The sequence below is a fragment of the Pelophylax lessonae genome (genome assembly GCF_965119305.1).
Source record: "Pelophylax lessonae genome assembly, chromosome: 4".
Taxonomy (NCBI): domain Eukaryota; kingdom Metazoa; phylum Chordata; class Amphibia; order Anura; family Ranidae; genus Pelophylax; species Pelophylax lessonae.
Genome location: NC_138771.1, coordinates 90303679 through 90323225, shown reverse-complemented (window position 1 = coordinate 90323225; position 19547 = coordinate 90303679). Strand labels below are relative to the sequence as shown.

Below are 19547 nucleotides of genomic sequence, written 5' to 3'. Positions count from 1 at the left end.
GAACAAACAAGGAGTCCGTCTTACGAAAAGACTCAGTCGATTTAAGGCAAACCCTAATCGCCCGAACAACATCCAGAGAGTGCAATCTCACCTCCTTTGGATGTTTAGGCTTCGTGCACAACGAAGGCAAAACAATATCCCCGTTAAGATGGAATTCCGAAACTCGTTTCGGCAGAAAAGAAGGATTAGGTCGCAAGACCACCTTATCCAAATGAACAACCAGGTACGGAGACTTGCAGGACAAAGCCGCCAGTTCCGACACTCTGCGAGCCGAAGTGATCGCCACCAAAAAGGCGACCTTTTTGGACAACAGAGACAACAAGATCTCCCTGATCTGTTCAAAAGGAGCACGTTGTAACACAGATAGAACTAGATTCAAGTCCCAGGGGGGCAAAGGATCCCTCCTAGGAGGAACCAGATGCCGCACACCCTGAATAAAAGTGCCAACCAAGGAGTTGGAAGCAACGGGACGTTGAAACAGAACGGCCAGCGCAGACACCTGACCCTTTATCGTGGCCAGCGCCAAACGCTGATCGACACCCGTCTGAAGGAAAGACAGCACACGGGAAACCGAGTACGTGCGGGGTGAAAACCCCCTGGACTCACACCAGGCAAAATAGGCCTTCCAAGTACTGTAATAAACCTTTCCCGAGGAAGACTTCCTCGCGTTGATCAAGGTATGAACGACCTCTGGAGAGAGACCCTTCTCCTTCAGGACCTCGGTCTCAACAGCCAGGCCGTCAAAGCCAGCGACTGTAAAGCAGGATGGTAAATCGGTCCTTGAGACAGTAGATCGTCTCGAAGAGGCAGACGCCAGGGGGCGTCGACCGCCAGATTCACGAGGTCTGCGTACCAGGACCGGCGAGGCCAGTCCGGTGCCACAAGAATCACCGTGCTGCGTTCCGAGTGTAACCTGCGAAGGAACCTGGACAGCAACTGAATCGGTGGAAAAGCGTACATCAGCCTGTACTGATGCCACGGGGCCACTAACGCGTCCGACGCGTCTGCCCGAGGGTCGCGCGTCCTTGCCACGAACCTCTTCACCTTGTAGTTGAGGCGAGACGCGAACAGGTCCACATCTGGAAGACCCCACTTCGCGCACAACATCTGGAAGACAGCCGGATGGAGAGACCATTCCCCCTGATCCAGGGTCTGGCGACTCAGATAGTCCGCCTGCCAGTTCCCCACTCCCGGAATTTGAACCGCCGTTATCGCCGGGACATGAGTCTTGGCCCAAGACAGAATGTCGGCCACTTCTCGAGCCGCTCGGGCACTCCTGGTGCCCCCTTGGTGGTTGATGTAGGCCACCGCCGTGGCATTGTCCGTCTGCACCCGAACCGGGCAGCCCTGCAGCCGGTCCGTCCAGCGATGAAGACAGAGCCTTATTGCACGTAATTCCAGAATGTTGATCGGGAGGGAAGACTCCCCCTCCGACCAGGTCCCCTGGGCGGACAGAACGCCCAGAACACCACCCCAGCCCGACAGGCTGGCATCCGTAGTGATTATCGTCCACGAGATCGGACGAAACGACTTGCCCCCGGACACCAACGGGGACTGTAGCCACCACAGAAGGTTTTCCCTGGTGCGATGACTCAACGAGATCTGAAGATCCAGAGATTGAGGTCGCCCGTCCCACTTGGACAGGATCTCCGCCTGGAGACCCCGCGTGTGAAACTGAGCGAAAGGAATCGCCTCGAAGGCCGAGACCATCAATCCCAGACATCGCATACACGTCCGCAGAGACGAGTGTGGAACGTCCCTGAGGGACCTGACTTCCTCCTGAAGAGTCCTGAGTTTGTCTTCCGGCAGGAAGACCTTCGCCTGCACCGAGTCCAGTATCATTCCCAGATAGGGAAGACGAACCGACGGACTCAGTGTCGACTTCGGAACATTTATCGTCCAACCGAACTCCTGCAGAGTTTGCATTGTGACAGACAGGTCCTTCTCCAGACCCTGACTGGTCGCAGACCGAATCAGAATGTCGTCCAGATACCCCAGGACAGAAATGCCCTGGGCCCTCAATAATGCCAGAACCGGTGCAAGCACCTTGGTGAAGACCCGCGGAGCCGAGGCGAGCCCAAAGGGCAACGCCACGAACTGGTAGTGATCCTCCGCAATGGCAAATCGAAGGTATCTCTGATGCCCCTCGAATATGGGGATGTGAAGGTACGCATCCTTCAAATCGATGGAGGCCATGAATTCCCCCGGAACCAGGGCAGCCACCACCGAGCGCAGGGATTCCATGCGGAACTTGCGAACCCGCACAGAGCGGTTCAGAGCCTTCAAGTCCAGAATCGGACGAACCTTGCCCTCCTTCCTGGGCACGGTGAACAGATTGGAATAAAACCCCCGAAATCTGTCCCGATGAGACACCGGAACCACCACACCCTGAGCCCTCAGGTCCCGCACCGCCAGGTGCAGATCCCGCAGGCGCTCTGGAGACAGTTGTAGATTTGAGGGAAAAAATCTGCTCTCCGGCCGAGAGAGAAACTCGATCTTGTAACCAGATCGAACGATTTCCAGAACCCATCTGTCCCGCACACGGGCCAACCAGGGCTGAAGAAAACCGAGCAAGCGTCCCCCCACCCCAAAACTGGGTGAGGGCGCCCCTTCAGGCCGAACTGTTATGGGCCGCAGGTCCGGATTGGCCGGACTTCTGTTTCCCAGACCAGGGCTTCTTCTGAGAGCCTTGGCCTTTGAACGGTTTGCCCTTGTAGTGCGGCCGAAAGGCACGAAAGGACCCCTGAGGGGGCCGAAAATTCGCATGCTTCTTCCCAGAAGCCCCCTTAGCCTTGGGGAAATGGGGCAAGAGAGTGCTCTTACCCCCGGTGATCCCCTTAATCAATACATCCAGGGACTCCCCAAAAAGGCGAGACCCATCATAAGGCAGATTGGCTAAGGTTTTACGTGAAGATTGGTCCACCGACCAACATTTCAACCAAACCAGGCGGCGAGACAACACCGCCACGCTGTGCACACGTGCAGCCAACGGAATCAGGTCCAGGTCCGCATCACACAGATACATGACACCCTGGTGGATCTGATCCACCATATCCAGGGTCGCCGCCGAGGCCGAATCGGCCACTAGGACGCGCCTAAGCATCTGCGTCCAACTTGCGATCGCCTGGGCCGCCATGAGAGAAGCAAACAGAGCCTTAAGCATAGAACCCGTAACAGAATAAGTATGACGGGCAAGAGACTCCAGTCTCCTATCCGTGGCATCACGGAAAACAGGGGAACCCTCTGCAGGAATCGCAGTGGCTTTGTTCAAAACCGCAATTGCATGATCCACTGGCGGAGGCACACACCACCGTTCATCAGTGGCAGGCGAGAAAGGATAACGCAGCTTGAATTTACTTGGTACCGCAAAAGGTTTGCGCAGATCGCGCCATTGATCCTTAACAGCGCGCTGAAAATCAGCATTGCAGGGAAAAACCTGCGGCGTCCTGCGTTTTCTCTGCGTCCCATAAGCCGCCAAGGCAGCGGGGGGACACACTTCGTCCTGCAAACGCAGCGTTTGCTTAATGGAAGCAATCAACTCATCCATGATTGCAAGCTCTTCAGGCGAGCCAGGGGGAGAATTATCGACCCCCTCAACTTCAGCCTCCACCTCAGACCCCACTAGATCAAGAGAGGAGCGGGACCCCGATAAGGGGGTCCCTGCCAGAACAGCCCCATCACCTTCACCCTCAGAATCAGAGGACAGAGCAACTCTGGGCCGTTTAGTAGATTGAGCAGCCACCAGCATTCGCACCTGGGCAGCAAGGCCAGCCACAATAGTGGCTAAATCCCCCCCTGGGGGGGAAACAGCGGTCCCCTGGCTTTCCACCAATACTGTGGGAAACTTGCCCTCCTGAGAATCCATTGTCCCTGTATGCCAGACAACCAAGGGTTAACTGCCCCCTTTCAGCAAGCGCGGCAAGCGCAGCCCACCGCACCACACTCAGGCACAATGAGACCCCCACAGGGAATATACAGACTGAATACAGGCAATGGAAAACAGGAATAGAAGGATAAAACCTGAGGAGACCCCGCTGCTGCTGCTGCCTCGATCGGTGTTCCAGGAAAGAGGAAGTGATGCTGCCAGGGCGCTCTATGAAAGCCTATGGAGGCTACAAGAAAATGGCCGCCGTGCATGTAAACCATGCGGCCGGAGCGGGCGCCGGTAAAATGGCGTCGTTTGGCGCCGAAATCGCCGCTCCAAAGTGCATAAAAACAAACACAATTTTATCCCATTATATGGATACATGTTAGATCGCCGCAGTGATCGCTGTATATGCCCCAACATGCCATTAAAAACATGCCCCACAGCACACAGCTTCCCACACTGCCCAGCCTGACACACACAGTGTCACACAGCTCCCCCCCCCCCCTTGCAGCCCACAGCATGCAGCCGAGAGATAGGGAGACAAGCAGTGTGAATAAAGGCAGGTTACACAGTCCCAGACTGAGACCCCCCCCAGACAGACAGGTCCCCACATAGATACACTTACCTCACATGGCGTGGGGAACCCGCACAGGCGAACAAGCCGCTGCACATGAGGCAGGGAGAGTCGCAATTCAAGACGCACACAATGGCGGTTAAGAAACCGCCCAGCGTCCGGTGAGGTAGCCACCTCACCAATCATCCCTGCACCGAACAGGGATGGGTCGTTCACTGTGCCAGGAGCGTTACCTGGCTGAACGCTCGATGGCAGACTGGGAAGCCACTGACCCACGACCTGCGATCAGGGGGATCAGCCCGAGACCCAGTCCGCATGATCCTCTTCGTCCGAAGAACTAACTAATGCTGACAAAAATAACAGCTAAGTAAAGGTAGAGAGAAAACTCAAACAAAATATTAAAAAGAAGAAAGAGTCTGGGACAAAAAGTCCCAGCACAGAGAGAGCCAGCCACTCCTGACAAGCTAGACATTAAAAACTGGGATATGGTTGCAGGAAGTAGGAGGGTATTGACTGAGGGGACCACCCCTTGAGGGTGGGATATGTTAAAGCTTTATTGTTAACATATTCTGTTGCCTAGCTACTCCTTCGGAGCAAAGTCTAATACCCCATATGTGACGAATATGAAGAGGCGGCGACTGTCGGAGGACGTAAGAGAAAATCCTATTTTTGTTCCGTTCAAAAAACGGAAAGGAAGGAAAATCGGATGTCAGCGGTGTCATCCGCTGACATCCGCAATCCCCCATAGACTTACATTATGTCCGTATATCATCCGCAAACGGATGGGATGATATGCGGACCTACGGAGCGGATGACAGAAATGTCATCCGCTCCGTGAAAAAAAAAAAAAGTCCCGCAGCAGACCTTTCACACGGAAAGCCTGTGTGAAAGAGCCCTTAGGATGACAATTTTAGCAAGGAGTTTAACATCTGGGTTAAGGAGGGATATGGTGCAGGAGTTAGAACAAAAAGTTGGATCAGGTTATGGTTTAGGGATCATGTAAGTAACTGCTTACCGTAAAATCCATTTCTTTGATGTACATTGATGGACACAGCTCTGGATTTTCTTAACCATTGGGTTATACTGCCCCCTACAGGAGTAGAACACTGGGCAGAAAAAAAGACTACGCCTATGGCCAGTCCCAGGAGGTATACTCCCCCCGCTCTGCTATAGGTACTCCGTTTGGTAACAAGCAGCATTAGAAGAACTACAGGTCCCTCTCAAAAAATTAGCATATTGTGATAAAGTTCATTATTTTCTGTAATGTACTGATAACCAAACTTTCATATATTTTAGATTCATTACACACAACTGAAGTAGTGCAAGCCTTTTATTGTTTTAATATTGATGATTTTGGCATACAGCTCATGAAAAACCAAAATTCCTATCTCAAAAAATTAGCATATCATGAAAAGGTTCTCTAAACGAGCTATTAACCTAATCATCTGAATCAACTAATTAACTCTAAACACCTGCAAAAGATTCCGGAGGCTTTTAAAAACTCCCAGCCTGGCTCATTACTCAAAACTGCAATCATGGGTAAGACTGCCGACCCTACTGCTGTCCAGAAGGCCATCATTGACACCCTCAAGCAAGAGGGTAAGACACAGAAAGAAATTTCTGAACGAATAGGCTGTTCCCAGAGTGCTGTATCAAGGCACCTCAGTGGGAAGTCTGTGGGAAGGAAAAAGTGTGGCAGAAAACGCTGCACAACGAGAAGAGGTGACCGGACCCTGAGGAAGATTGCGGAGAAGGACCGATTCCAGACCTTGGGGGACCTGCGGAAGCAGTGGACTGAGTCTGGAGTAGAAACATCTAGAGCCACCGTGTACAGGCGTGTGCAGGAAATAGGCTACAGGTGCCGCATTCCCCAGGTCAAGCCACTTTTGAACCAGAAACAGCGGCAGAAGCGCCTGACCTGGGCTACAGAGAAGCAGCACTGGACTGTTGCTCAGTGGTCCAAAGTACTTTTTTCGGATGAAAGCAAATTTTGCATGTCATTCGGAAATCAAGGTGCCAGAGTCTGGAGGAAGACTGGGGAGAGGGAAATGCCAAAATGCCTGAAGTCCAGTGTCAAGTACCCACAGTCAGTGATGGTCTGGGGTGCCATGTCAGCTGCTGGTGTTGGTCCACTGTGTTTTATCAAGGGCAGGGTCAATGCAGCTAGCTATCAGGAGATTTTGGAGCACTTCATGTTTCCATCTGCTGTAAAGCTTTATGGAGATGAAGATTTCATTTTTCAGCACGACCTGGCACCTGCTCACAGTGCCAAAACCACTGGTAAATGGTTTACTGACCATGGTATTACTGTGCTCAATTGGCCTGCCAACTCTCCTGACCTGAACCCCATAGAGAATCTGTGGGATGTTGTGAAGAGAAAGTTGAGAGACGCAAGATCCAACACTCTGGATGAGCTCAAGGCCGCTATCGAAAGCATCCTGGGCCTCCATAACACCTCAGCAGTGCCACAGGCTGATTGCCTCCATGCCACGCCGCATTGAAGCAGTCATTTCTGCAAAAGGATTTCCGACCAAGTATTGAGTGCATAACTGAACATAATTATTTGAAGGTTGACTTTTTTTGTATTAAAAACACTTTTTTTTATTGGTCGAATGAAATATGCTAATTTTTTGACATAGGAATTTTGTTTTTTCATGAGCTGTATGCCAAAATCATCAAAATTAAAACAATAAAAGGCTTGCACTACTTCAGTTGTGTGTAATGAATCTAAAATATATGAAAGTCTAATGTTTATTAGTACATTACAGAAAATAATGAACTTTATCACAATATGCTAATTTTTTGAGAGGGACCTGTACAACTCCACAGAGGGTTGGGGTGCTGTGTCCAATGAACATCAGAGAAATGGATTTTACGGTAAGATCCCATTTTCTCTTTCCTTCATTGACAGACACATCTCCTGATCTTCTTAACCATTGGGACGTCCCAAAGCAGTGTCAAACATAAGGTGTGGAACAGCAAGAAAACATTCCCAAAGCTAAACTGTAGCCAACCAGGTAACAGGAGCTCAACCAAAAAACAACTGGAGCCCACCTGAAAAACATTACACCCTCAAAGAGGACCAGGTCCTCTAAACAGCAGCCTGCAAAACCTTGTGGCCAAAAGATGCCAACACATCCACTTTTTAAAACTTTGTGAAACTTTGTCAAAGTGTGCACAGATGACCAGGTGGCCGCCTTGCAAACCTGCATCACCCCTGCCTGATGACGGAAGGCCCAAGAAGCACTGAGTGCCCGAGTAGAGTGCGCCATTGACAGGGAAAGGAGGAACCTGACCCTTGATAGAATAGGCCTGAGGCACAGTCTGTCTAATACATCTGGAAATGGTCGCAGAGGAAGTGGCCAGTCCTTTCCGAGGCCCATCCGTGAGCACAAATAGTGAGTATGACTTCATTAAAGACACAGTAGCTGCCAGGTACACCCGAATTGCCCGAACCAAATCCAGGGCATGCAAAGCAATTTTTGCCTGGGACACGGAAGACAAACACAATGTCTTTGTTCAAATGGAAATCAGAGACAACCTTTGGAAGGAAAGACAGACAGGGGTAAAGAACCACCTTATCTCTGTGAACCACCAAGTAAGGTGACCGACAAGATAACGCCGCCAATTCCGATACCCTGAGCGCAAAGGTAATCGCCTCCAAAATGACCACCTTCTGGGACAGCGTAAGCAGGGGAATCTCCCGAAATTTTTCAAAGGTAGGCTTCTGGAGAACAGAGCACCAAGTTGAGGTCCCAAGGAGGTAAAAACCACACAGGAGGAGCCAAGTGTCGAACCCCCTGAAGAAAGGTACGCACCAGGGAGTGCTTGGATAAAGGTCGCTTAAAAAAGTGGCAGCACCACCCGGTTGCCAGCAACAGAGCACTCCACAATCCTGCAGCAAAGAGGGAGAGGACCCCACTAGACTCACCACCCCACTAAACAAGCACCGGCAGCACCAGGATTAAATGCACTCCACATGCAGCGTTCAGGGAAGGAAAAAACTCAGGAGTCAGCACCAGTTGAGAAGGAGAGTTTCCCACAGCCAAAATCACCGCCCAGAAAGGCTCCACTGTCATGGCTGCCGCAATTTCCAATGCAAACTAACGCAAAATGGCCACTGGACTACACAAACATGGCCGTCGTGCATTACAGCACACAGGCTAAGACAAAATGGCGGCACGACGAGGCTCCCAGGAGGGATCCCTAGGCCTCAGAAAGCAGGCCCAGGCAGGAGCCCCCACCAGGTACTGGTCCCCCCTAGCCGCCAAATGCCCGGTCGCCAGAGGCACACCCCCTCCCATTGCCAGTCAGTACCCTGCGCCCTATTCCCAGGATGTAGGCCAGACCACCACACAGGCCCAGCATAGGTGAAGGGGGGGTGCACATGGGGGGGCTAGATGGCCCACAGGGACCACCAGACACAGATGAGGGGGGTGCCTAACAGGAAGGAGGGGAACCCGGGGGGTCGGACCATCGCATGGAGGGGCCCATGTCCACCCCAAGACCCTCCAGGAGGAGAAGGGGGGCAACTACTTACCATACCAGGAACAAGGCAGGCACTACTCCAGACAGAACCTCCTCTCCATCAAAATGGGGGGGGGGGGGGACTGTCAGGCAGGAGGAACGCTGCGACGCAGGCAGAGACCCAGTTCTATGCAACCTCACGAGGCGTTTAAATCACAGGCCAGCCCTCGTCCAGTGGGGCTATGTCGCGGCCGACCAAACGCGGAGCTGAGGTCTGCGCACGTTGGCCAGACTGGGGTGACCACTGGATGTATATTATCCAGCCTGTCGCCCAGTCCGGCAGTTGATTGTAGATCTCACAGAGGAAAAAAAATTGTAAAAACCTAGCTTAAAAAAAAAAAAAATGCCAGGACCAAAGATTCCCAGCAAGGAACTAGGTCCTTACTCCTGACTAGGCGGAAAATAACTGAGTACCTATAGCAGAAAGGGGGGGAGTATATCCCCTGGGACTGCCCATAGGCGTAGTCAATCTTTTTTTCTGCCTAGTGTCCTACTCCTGTAGGGGGCAGTATAACCCAATGGTTAAGAAGATCAGGAGCTGTGTTCGTCAAGGAACAAAAGAGAAAAATAGTTTATAATATTGGGCTATTAAGCAATCAGCCCTCAGTCTTATCCTGCATTGCAGGGTTTTTTTGGCCCCTTTAACTTCTGGAGTTGTGCCTGGCAATTGTAGAGCATGATATAGATCCCTTGGGTTTGGAAGTAGGCTTAGGTCTGCAAAAAAGGTATTGACAGAAGTTTTGAGGACTTATTATAGACAGCTTTGGGGTGTTTGTGGAAATCCCTAAAAATTCTGAAATAGTTACCCGTAAGACCTGTTTTCCTAGCGCTAAGATGTATTGGTTTAAGGGTAATGTCAGAGAATTTGAGTGGTTTTTCGAACTCTGTCAGGTTTATTTCCCTAAACGCAGCATCTATTGCAGGTCTGTCTCATACAATTTTTTACTTTATTAAATTAACACAGGTTTCATTCCTTATACCTCAACTAGTTCATTACTGGTGTCAGGGATTGGGTTACATTTAAATAGGGCTGTATTGGTGTGGCGCATAAAACAACATTTCACAAATTCAATAAGCTAGCATTGCAGGTTTTTACAAAGGTGACCAAGAAAACATTAGTAGAAGTTACCACATTTAACTGGACTTGTTCTGTAATGCTGAAGATATTTTGCAGCTTACTACAGCCGCTTCTTCAGTTCTAATGAGGGTCAAGAAGAGACCCAGCGTTTATATATCCCCACGGTTCCCTTAATCCAATCACCATGGAATGTGCCAAGTCAGATGCCAATTCTACAAGAACAGGATGGGAGGTATGAAACGTGTGGAACCACTCTGTTCCACTTGTACACTGCTCAAAAAAAATTAAGGGAAAAAAGATTGAAAAAACACATCAGATCTCAATGGTGAAAAATATCATGCTGGATTATCTATACTGATATGGACTGGGTAATATGTTGGGAACCAAAGGATGCCATATGGTTTGATGGAAACGAGAATTATCATCCTACAGAGGACTGAATTCAAAGACACCCCAAAATCAAAGTGAAAAAAGTATGCAGCAGGCTAGTTCATTTTGCTGAAATTGAATTCCAGAAACTCAAAAATGGTACTCTGTGGTTTGTTTGGCTCCCAGGTGCATGTATGCATGCCTGACAATGTCGGGGCATGCTCCTGAGACATTGGATGGTGTCCTGGGGTATTTCCCAGATCTGGACCAGGGCATCACTGAGCTCCCGGACAGACTGAGGTGCAACATGGAGGCGTTGGATGGACAGAAACAATGTCCCAGAGGTGTTCTATTGGATTTAGGTGTGCGTGGGGACAATTTAATGGTCTCAATTGCTTCAGCCTCCAAGAACTGGCTGCATACTCTCACCACATGAGCCATTGTCATGCACCAGGAGGAACTCAGGACCCACTGCACAAGCATAGAGTCTGACAATGGGTCCAAGGATGCCATCCCAATACTTAATGGCAGTCAGTGTTCCATTGTCTAGCCTCTAGAGGTCTGTGCATCCCTTTATGGATATGCCTCCCCAAACCATCACTGACCCACCACCAAACAGGGTTCATACACATTTTTTCCAATAAAATTCCATGACATTTCCATGACTTCACGTAAATATTCATGACCTAAAGTTTCATGAAATGTCTATGTATACATGTTAAATAAGAAGAAAAACCATGTCACACCCAGCATATTTTTATTAAAATAAATGACAATCTTTGTAGTGTACAGTACCTCTGCAGTTAGGGTTTCGTTTCTGGATACAGCGCGACTCAAAATGGTCCCTTGTTTTACAGTGGATGAGATGGAAGCACCGCTGCCGCAGCTGGGAGCCGGTGTCGCTTCAGGCGCACGGGTGAAAAAGCCAGCGATCCGATTGGAAGCTGTAGAGCACGCAGCTGCAGACTGGTGCTTTGCGCCTTTAGCGTGGCTAGACAGCGCTGCCTCTCCCATGTTCAAAATGTCAAACGTTTTACGACACACTGTACATTTAGCACGTCCTGATCTTTCTCAAGCCACCTCTCATACTTTTCATCATGAAGCCATACATTTTAAAGCTGTATTTCCCTGGCATTGCTACCCTGTGAACACACTAACTTTAGCTGAAACTGTGTTACCCCCATAAAGTTAACTTGTAGTTTGACCAATATACTGTAACTGGAGAAAGAAGATTAATGGCCGCTCCTGCTTGGGGATAAAGCTTCAGTTCAGGCAGTCATGATGGAGGTGCACCCGGACTGGTATGGATGGCACAGTCAGATGCACAAAATGCAGCGCTTACTCTTTAGGCCCAAGCCACAGTCATGATGGAGGTGCAGGTGGACTGGTATGGATGGCACAGATGCACAAATGCGGCACTTACTCTTGTCTATACTGAGGGGTCAAGTCCTGGGAAAAAAAAGTGTGGGGCTGTGGACCTGATACAGGAGGTGGTCAGGGGCTGCGGACATGATACAGAAGATGGTCAAAGGCTGCAGACATGGTACAGGAGATGGTCAAAGGATGCGGACATGGTACAGGAGATGGTCAAAGGCTGCAGACATGGTACAGGAGATGGTCAAAGGCTGCAGACATGGTACAGGAGATGGTCAAAGGCTGCAGACATGGTACAGGAGATGGTCAAAAGCTGCAGACATGGTACAGGAGATGGTCAAAGGCTGCGGACATAATACAAGAGATGGTCAGAGACTGCGGACATGATACAAGAGATGGTCAGAGACTGCGGACATGATACAAGAGATGGTCAGAGACTGCGGACATGATACAAGAGATGGTCAGAGACTGCGAACATGATACAAGAGATGGTCAGAGACTGCGGACATGATACAAGAGAAGGTCAAGAACTGCGGACATGATACAAGAGAAGGTCAAGAACTGCGGACATGATACAAGAGAAGGTCAAGAACTGCGGACATGATACAAGAGAAGGTCAAGAACTGCGGACATGATACAAGAGAAGGTCAAGAACTGCGGACAGGATAGAAGAGCACTAGGGGGGCCGGAGAGCAGAGGGGAAGCAGAGAGCACTGGAGGAGCTGAATGGCACGGAGGGGGGGGGGGGGCTGGAGAGAATTAAGGGGGGGGGGTTTGGAAAGCATTGCAGGGGGGTTGGAAGGCGCAGGGGGGTGGAGAGCACTGGGGGGGGGGGAAGCAGGGAAAACCAGGGGGATGGTGACTGACCTTCTTCCTGCCGCTGCCTTCTTCACACGGAGATGCGGGCGGCCCGGCGGACACCGGCCTGACACCCCCCCAGTGCGGCGATGCGGGCGGCCCGGCTGACACCCCCCCCAGTGCGCGCCCCCCCTCCCTCCCCGCTGGTACACCCCTGGGAGCGGGACAGTAAGTGCACTATTTCTTGGTTTCATGTTTAGGCGGATCAATCCGCTGCAGAGTTCCTAACCTGTTACAGTCTATTCATATTGAAGAGGCCAGTGACCAGGCTTCAGCTGTGCAGCGCGCTGCGGCTGATTAATCCGTCTAAACCCGAAACAGAGAAAATAGTCCACTTACTGTCCCCCGCTCCCACAGAATACAGGGGGCCAGGAGAAATTTTCTAAATGAACCCTGACCAAACCAGTCATGCTGAATGATGTTACAGGCAGCATAACGTTCTCTATGGCTTCTTCGGACCCTTTCATGTCTCTCACATGTGCTCAGGGTGAACCTGCTCTCATCTGAAAAGAACAGGGTGCCAGTGACGGACCTGCCAATTCCGGTGTTCAATGGCAAATGCCAATCGAGCTCCATGGTGGCGGGCAGTGAGCACAGGGCCCACTCGAGGATGACGGGCTCTCAGGCCACCCTCATGAAGTCTGTTTCTGATTGTTTGGTCAGAGACATTTACACCAGTGGCCTGCTGGAGGTCATTTTGTAGGGTTCTGGCAATGCTCACCCTGTCCCTTATTGCACAAAGGAGCAGATACCAGTCCTGCTGATGGGTTAAGGACCTTCTACAGCATTGTCCAGCTCTCCTAGAGTAACTGCCTGTCTCCTGGGAGACACAGCAAACCTTCTGGCAATGGCACATATTGATGTGCCATCCTGGAGGTGTTGGACTGCCTGGGCAATCTCTATGGGGTCCATATATCACCTCATGCTACCAGTGGTGACACTGACCCTAGCCAAATGCTAAACTAGTAAAAAACAGTCAGAAAAGAGGAGTAGGGGGAAAAAGGGTCTGTGGCCTCCACCTGTAAAACCATTCCTGCTTTATAGATTGTCTCATTGTTGCCCATCTAGCACACCTGTTATTTGCATTAACACCAAAGCAGCTGAAACTGATTAACAACCCCCTCTGCTACTTAACTGACCAGACCAATATCCTAAGAGTTATACAGACTTGATGCTATACTCCGATTAAAAAGCGTTCATTTAAATTTTTTAACAGTGTATAAACCCATCCACTAATCTGCATAGGTGTTAATCCTTAGTGTCACATGTGTGAAGGTATGAATTGACAAATACATTACAACATTGTGTTTGTTTATTTGGATCCACAAAAAAAGACTGTTACATGATTGACAAATCCAAAAATATTACCTACAATCAGTGTACATATTAAAAAAAAAAAAAAAAAGTATATACACACATTACAAATCCTCATCCTCATCCTCTTCATCACTAATTACATATTTCTTGGGTTTCTTATTTGCTTTATCTTCATCTTCTGCTTTTCTTTTAACTGAAGGTTCGCCTTCCTGAATAAAAGAAAAAAAGACAATTTAGAGCAAAGCATATATTGAAAAATGGAATTCACTGCCAGGCCAAAGTAAACAATGGGGTTGATGGTTGCTCTTGCTTTCTTTGCTCTATTTTTAATATGTAAACTTCATAAATATCTTCTAAAACAACCTTATCTTATGCAGGACTTACACACTATTGAAACAGATTCTGGAGACCTGGGCTGGTATAAGATCTGAACATTAACGTTTAAGTACTGTAGTGTTATGTGTTCTTATCTGTCAAATAAATCCAAAATTTACTATATGTACAGCAGTTGAGACAATTGAAGAATTTTTTGTTTGCAAATTGCATCCTCTAGTGGTCAGAAGCAGCATTGCCTTGGTTTACAATAGCAGATTAGATATACAGTAGCAGCATGATGGTGGAAGAATAGATTTCTCTCACCATCTTTTTTTATCTGTTGCAAGTGTCATAGAAATCCACAGTGTTTGGCCATCAGTTTCTGGCCATGGTATTATCTGCACTACAAAACATATATGAAAAATCCAAAATAAGATTTTTGTACTTTTCTCAAAAGTTTTTTCTTGAAGTTCATTGAGGGATGCAGGAGTTCAGATATAGTCCGTTAATACTGCTGCCCCAAGGAGGTTTGATCACTGGCAAACACAAACATTGAAAGCCAAGCTCCATATAACCCAGCATGCCTCAGTTTTGTGAAAGGGCAAAAGACAGACAGGGGAAGGGACCTGGGTCTCTCAATGGACTTCAACAAAGAGATTACATAGTACCTACAAAAGTTAGGTTTCTTTTTTGCTATTCAGGGACAGTGTTTGTGGAACAAGCCAACCAAAGGTTAGGTAACATCCACTGACAGGCCCAAAGGGAGAGTGGGGCCTACCTGCAACTCAGAACTAACACATTAATGTGACTAGATGAAATAAAGCCAACTGCAAGACAAGGGAAGCTGCCAACAACCAAGGGGAGGCCACACATTAACCTGATGGACAAGACCAGGACAGAGAAGAGCACCACCAGTGGGAAATTACTCCATTCGAAGGAATAAAGAGGATGTGAGCCAAGAACAAACCAAAACAGGTGGAACAATGAAATAACCTCATTAAGGAAAAAAGAAAAAAAAAAGACCCACAACATAACATGTAATATAAGAAAGACCCCAAGGGAACATCAAACAAACCCAAGTCTGGAGAAGAAATAAATAAAGCTGGTCTACGCAGGAAGGCCCTTATTGTAAACAGCCAACCCTTAGTCCCGGTTCACACTACCGCGACTTGTCAGGCGACCTGTCAGCCTGACAAGTCGCGGTCCATTCTGTGCTACGGGAACTGTTCTAATAGGAGCGACTCAAGTCGCTCCGACTTAGAAAATAGTTCCTGTACTACTTCGGGGCGACATCGGAGCAACTTGCATTGACTTCCATTATGTGAAGTCCGTGCAAGTCGCGCAGAAGTCACGGTGCACAGGCCCCCCCCCCTCCCCCCCCCCCTAGGTGAGCACTCTCAATTTAGTGGTTATCTATTAAGGTAGATTATTGGAGTATTTACTGTGGGAACAGACCACCAGGTAACAAATTCCTTTCAAAGGGGAAAAGTTCCGGCGCACACTTAGGTGGAGCCCAGGACCCTTCTGGTCAATGCTGCTGTGCAGGACTCTGCCTACACAGCCGCGTCATTCATTCACAGTGATCTGTGAATAAATAAGCTACATTTTCTGGCTTCCACTGCAGAAGATGGACTTGTAGTCCTCAATGGACTACAAGGGTGCTGATCAGTGCCTTCGTAGTCAATTGATACTTCCTGCTGCTCAAAAGTGACAGCCAGCAGCAGCCTGACACTGGTACCCGCGATCCAATCCTTTGCAGGCACCTGTGTAAATGTGTAAAATAAATAAATAAATAATAAATGCACATTTGTGTACCTGCAAAAATGTGCATTTATTTTTTTTTTTTTTTTAGCAAAAAGGTGAACTTGGCCTTTAACAGACCCAGACCCAACCTGGAACAGCAGGTTGATTCCCCAATATGCAGGGTAGTACGCACTGTATGGATATGGTCTGGCACAACTTCCCATAAATAAGAGAGATGGACAGCAGTGGACTCTGGTAGACTGATGGAACTATGAATCTCAGTCAGAAATGTATTTATACCTAAAGCCTAACCAGATTTATTTTCACTTTAAATAGTTTGAGTGGGCCAAGCTGGCCAAAATAAATCATTTTCTCTGCTAATAGATGCACCTGCTGTCAGCGCTGTTTAGGCAGCATTTATACAGTGCTGGGTTCTGGCAGTGGTACGGGGACTTTCCATCTGCTGGCAGTACAAAATAGAGTTTGATTTAGCGCTGCTCAACCAATCAAAAGAAGCCTTGTAATGTATCAAAGAATACAAGGCCTCCTGGAATATCTGAGCAACACTCAGCTGACTCAATCCTATTCCAACAGAAGACAGGAAGTCCCTGGACAGCTGCCGGAACACAGCTCTGTATACTGTGCTGCAGACAACTTGTTCTGGCTGGCTCAGTAGATGGGTTTTAAATAAGAGCTGGATGCATTCCTAAATAAACAAAATCTAACTGGAAATGAATATTTATAGGTAACACTGCTATGCATTTTTTGCCCAGGGAATATCAGATTGCCTCCAGGGGATTCAGGAAGGAATTTTCCCCCACTAGAGAAAACTGGATTATGTTTTGTTTTCTTCTACCTTCCTCTTGATCAACCGTGGGTAAAGGATTGTGTATATGGAGGATTTCTCTTCAACCCTGGGCAGTTGGTATGGTGGGCGGGCCTTGGAAATAGACCAGAGAACCATGTTATGCTTCAGGAGGAGCGTCAGGATGGTGCTTCCTCTAAGCTGAAAGTTAGGAAAGAGCACAAGGCATGTGTGCCCATTGGCCAGCCTAGCAGATGTCAGGATTTTATCCCTCAGCCTTAACCCTTGTGCTTTAGCCCCACCAGTCTAACATACAAAATGAGTCTTAGTTTAACCTTAAAATACGCAGGGGGTTCTTCACTGTAAGAGCAGTAAGGATGTGGAATTCTCTCTTTCGCAAACAGTCGTATCAGCAGGGAGCATCGATAGTTTCAAAAAACTATTACATGGGCACCTTAAAGACCACAACATACAGGGGTATACAATGTACGGTTAACAGCAAACACACACACACATCATAGGTTGAACTGGATGGACTGATGTCTTTTTTCAACCTCACTAACTATGTAACTATGTAGTCTTCAGAGAATGAGGCTGTGTCACTCCACTGGAACTAGAAAGTGTTCTGTAGCCAACACTGTACACTCAGGTCTGAAAAGCACCACAACGCAGATCTCAGTGCCCAAAGGTCACATTCCAAGCTAGCCCTCCTCATCCAGTCCAGTGAGGTCCAAGTATGGCCCACAAACCTATTGCTGAGCAAATGCTAATCCAGATAGCTGTTACACGGAGACCAGCCCAAGCAGTGGTGTAGTGAGGAATCTTCATTAAAGTTTCAGAAGAAGGAGGAAAAAAAAGCTAGTCAAAACTAGTAAGACTTTAGGCATCCAACCAAGAATGCTACCATGCATAGAGGAGCAGAGAAGAGGTTTTGCTAGTGTCTAATCTCCTGTTTAACCCGACTATATCTAAATTTCTTTGTCCCTCGATGGATAATAAAAACCACCTTGGAAACAAACAGGAAGCCTTTCATAAGACAAACATGGAGATTTCCATTTCTGACCAGTCTTTCGGAAAATACTTGTTGTCTGGCAGTACAAACCCTTTTAACAATGGAAAACCTATGCAGAAAAGGACGTCTGATTGTCAGACTTCCCCCATCTGCATAAGAAAGTAGTGAAGTAGTGATTAGGTATAGCATTTGTAGATATTAGTGATAGCAAAGTGATGAGTAGAGATAGCATTTTCAGGATGCAAGCTAAAACATCCTCTATGCGTCTCTCATCACATGTTTACTTAAATAGGAACTACACTGCATATGAGCACCAAAAACACTATTTTAATATTTAAAGTAAACGCCCCTATTTATCCATGTTTCCTTGCTTTATTTTGCTGGGAAACCACTTTGAAAAAAAAACACTCCCCTAGCATTTCTGGCTGTGGCCATCTTGAATAAGGGCAGATGGTTCCATAAAGTAAATGGTACATCATGTTAGCTCAGCCATGCAGGCAGAAAGGTGTGCTTAGTTGAGAACCCCCCCCCCTCGACTAAAGGCTCCTGGGATGTATGACATTTGCCTAGGCAAGAAGCCAGGAAGTAACTTAAGAAATGCAAAAAAAAAATAAAAGTATAAAAGTAAATAGGATATAAATTCCTATCTATTTACTAATGCTAGCAGCACAGGGATTAAAATAGTCAATGTTGATGGAGAAGGTAAAGTGCTCCGATAAATACATGGAATTTCTGCTTCTATCAGTTCCAAGATAGTAACTTTTGAAAATGAAAAGATTTAATCTCCCTACCCCAGAACAAGGATTTGGCATGAGTCAGGGATTGCCTACTTTATTAAAAGATCATTTCCTGAAGATGTTCTTCCAAAAGGAAACAAAAATAAAATTTCCAACTGGTTTAGGCAAGAACATCTTCAAAGAACAGTTATAGCCAACTATACAAAAGTGTTATGTTCAGGAAATCTGTAGTATGGTCATGCGTGGGTAAACGCTGATGCACTAAAGCATGTGTGCATACAGCCATTTACTGGCTTCGGCAGGCTGTATGCAGCGCTTTCACTTCTGGGTGCCAAAAACCTCCTGGAGTTTTATGCCCAACATATTTTCAGCTTCTCGCCCTCCAAATGTGTACGGTCTTAAACGTAATGATAATCCTAATAGATTCCCATTGGAAGGGAGATCTGTGTCAAAGGTTCATCACCTGCATAAGCTGGTGTGGAAGGTGTGTTCACTCAACTGCATCTACTAATCAGTACAATTATACTGCTGGGGGCATCTAGTTGGGTAGAGGATGTAGATGAAAGATGCATGCATGTGCTCTCACCTCCTCATCACTGTTCAGTTTCTTTGCCTTGAGTAACCTCTGAGCTTTATCCTCATCTGAGCCTTCATCACTGTCCGATGAATAGATGCGGGCACGCTCCTCTGTGGAAATGTAAAAAAAAAAAAAAAAACACATTAGAAAGTTCATCACAAACAAATGCAATAATTTCAAAATCATATGCTAAAACAATGAATCAAATCTGATCAAGAGAGATTTAGAGAAGGGATTTTAAATGGAATTTTTTTTTTTTTTAAGCGATGTTAGACTTGCCTATTCTGTACAACAGTTTTGCACAGAGCAGCCCCAATCTTACTCTTCTGGGGTCCCAGAAGAGTAGATGCTGCTCTCAGACAGTGCTGGCTGGAGATTGGGCTCTGGTAAATA

At 47.8% G+C, this 19547-nt stretch overlaps 1 protein-coding gene across 1 annotated transcript in view; it reads right to left on the bottom strand.

The window, feature by feature from the left end:
- Positions 1 to 14026: 14026 nt before the first annotated feature.
- Positions 14027 to 19547, bottom strand: part of LEO1 (LEO1 homolog, Paf1/RNA polymerase II complex component) — a 42108-nt gene continuing 36587 nt past the window's right edge. Inside the window, exons 11-12 of the mRNA XM_082255971.1 lie at positions 19164 to 19264; positions 14027 to 14174 (exon numbers count right to left, since the gene is read on the bottom strand). Coding sequence (XP_082112097.1) covers positions 14067 to 14174; positions 19164 to 19264 — 209 coding nt within the window. The 3' untranslated portion in view covers positions 14027 to 14066. The remainder of the gene's footprint in view (positions 14175 to 19163; positions 19265 to 19547) is intronic.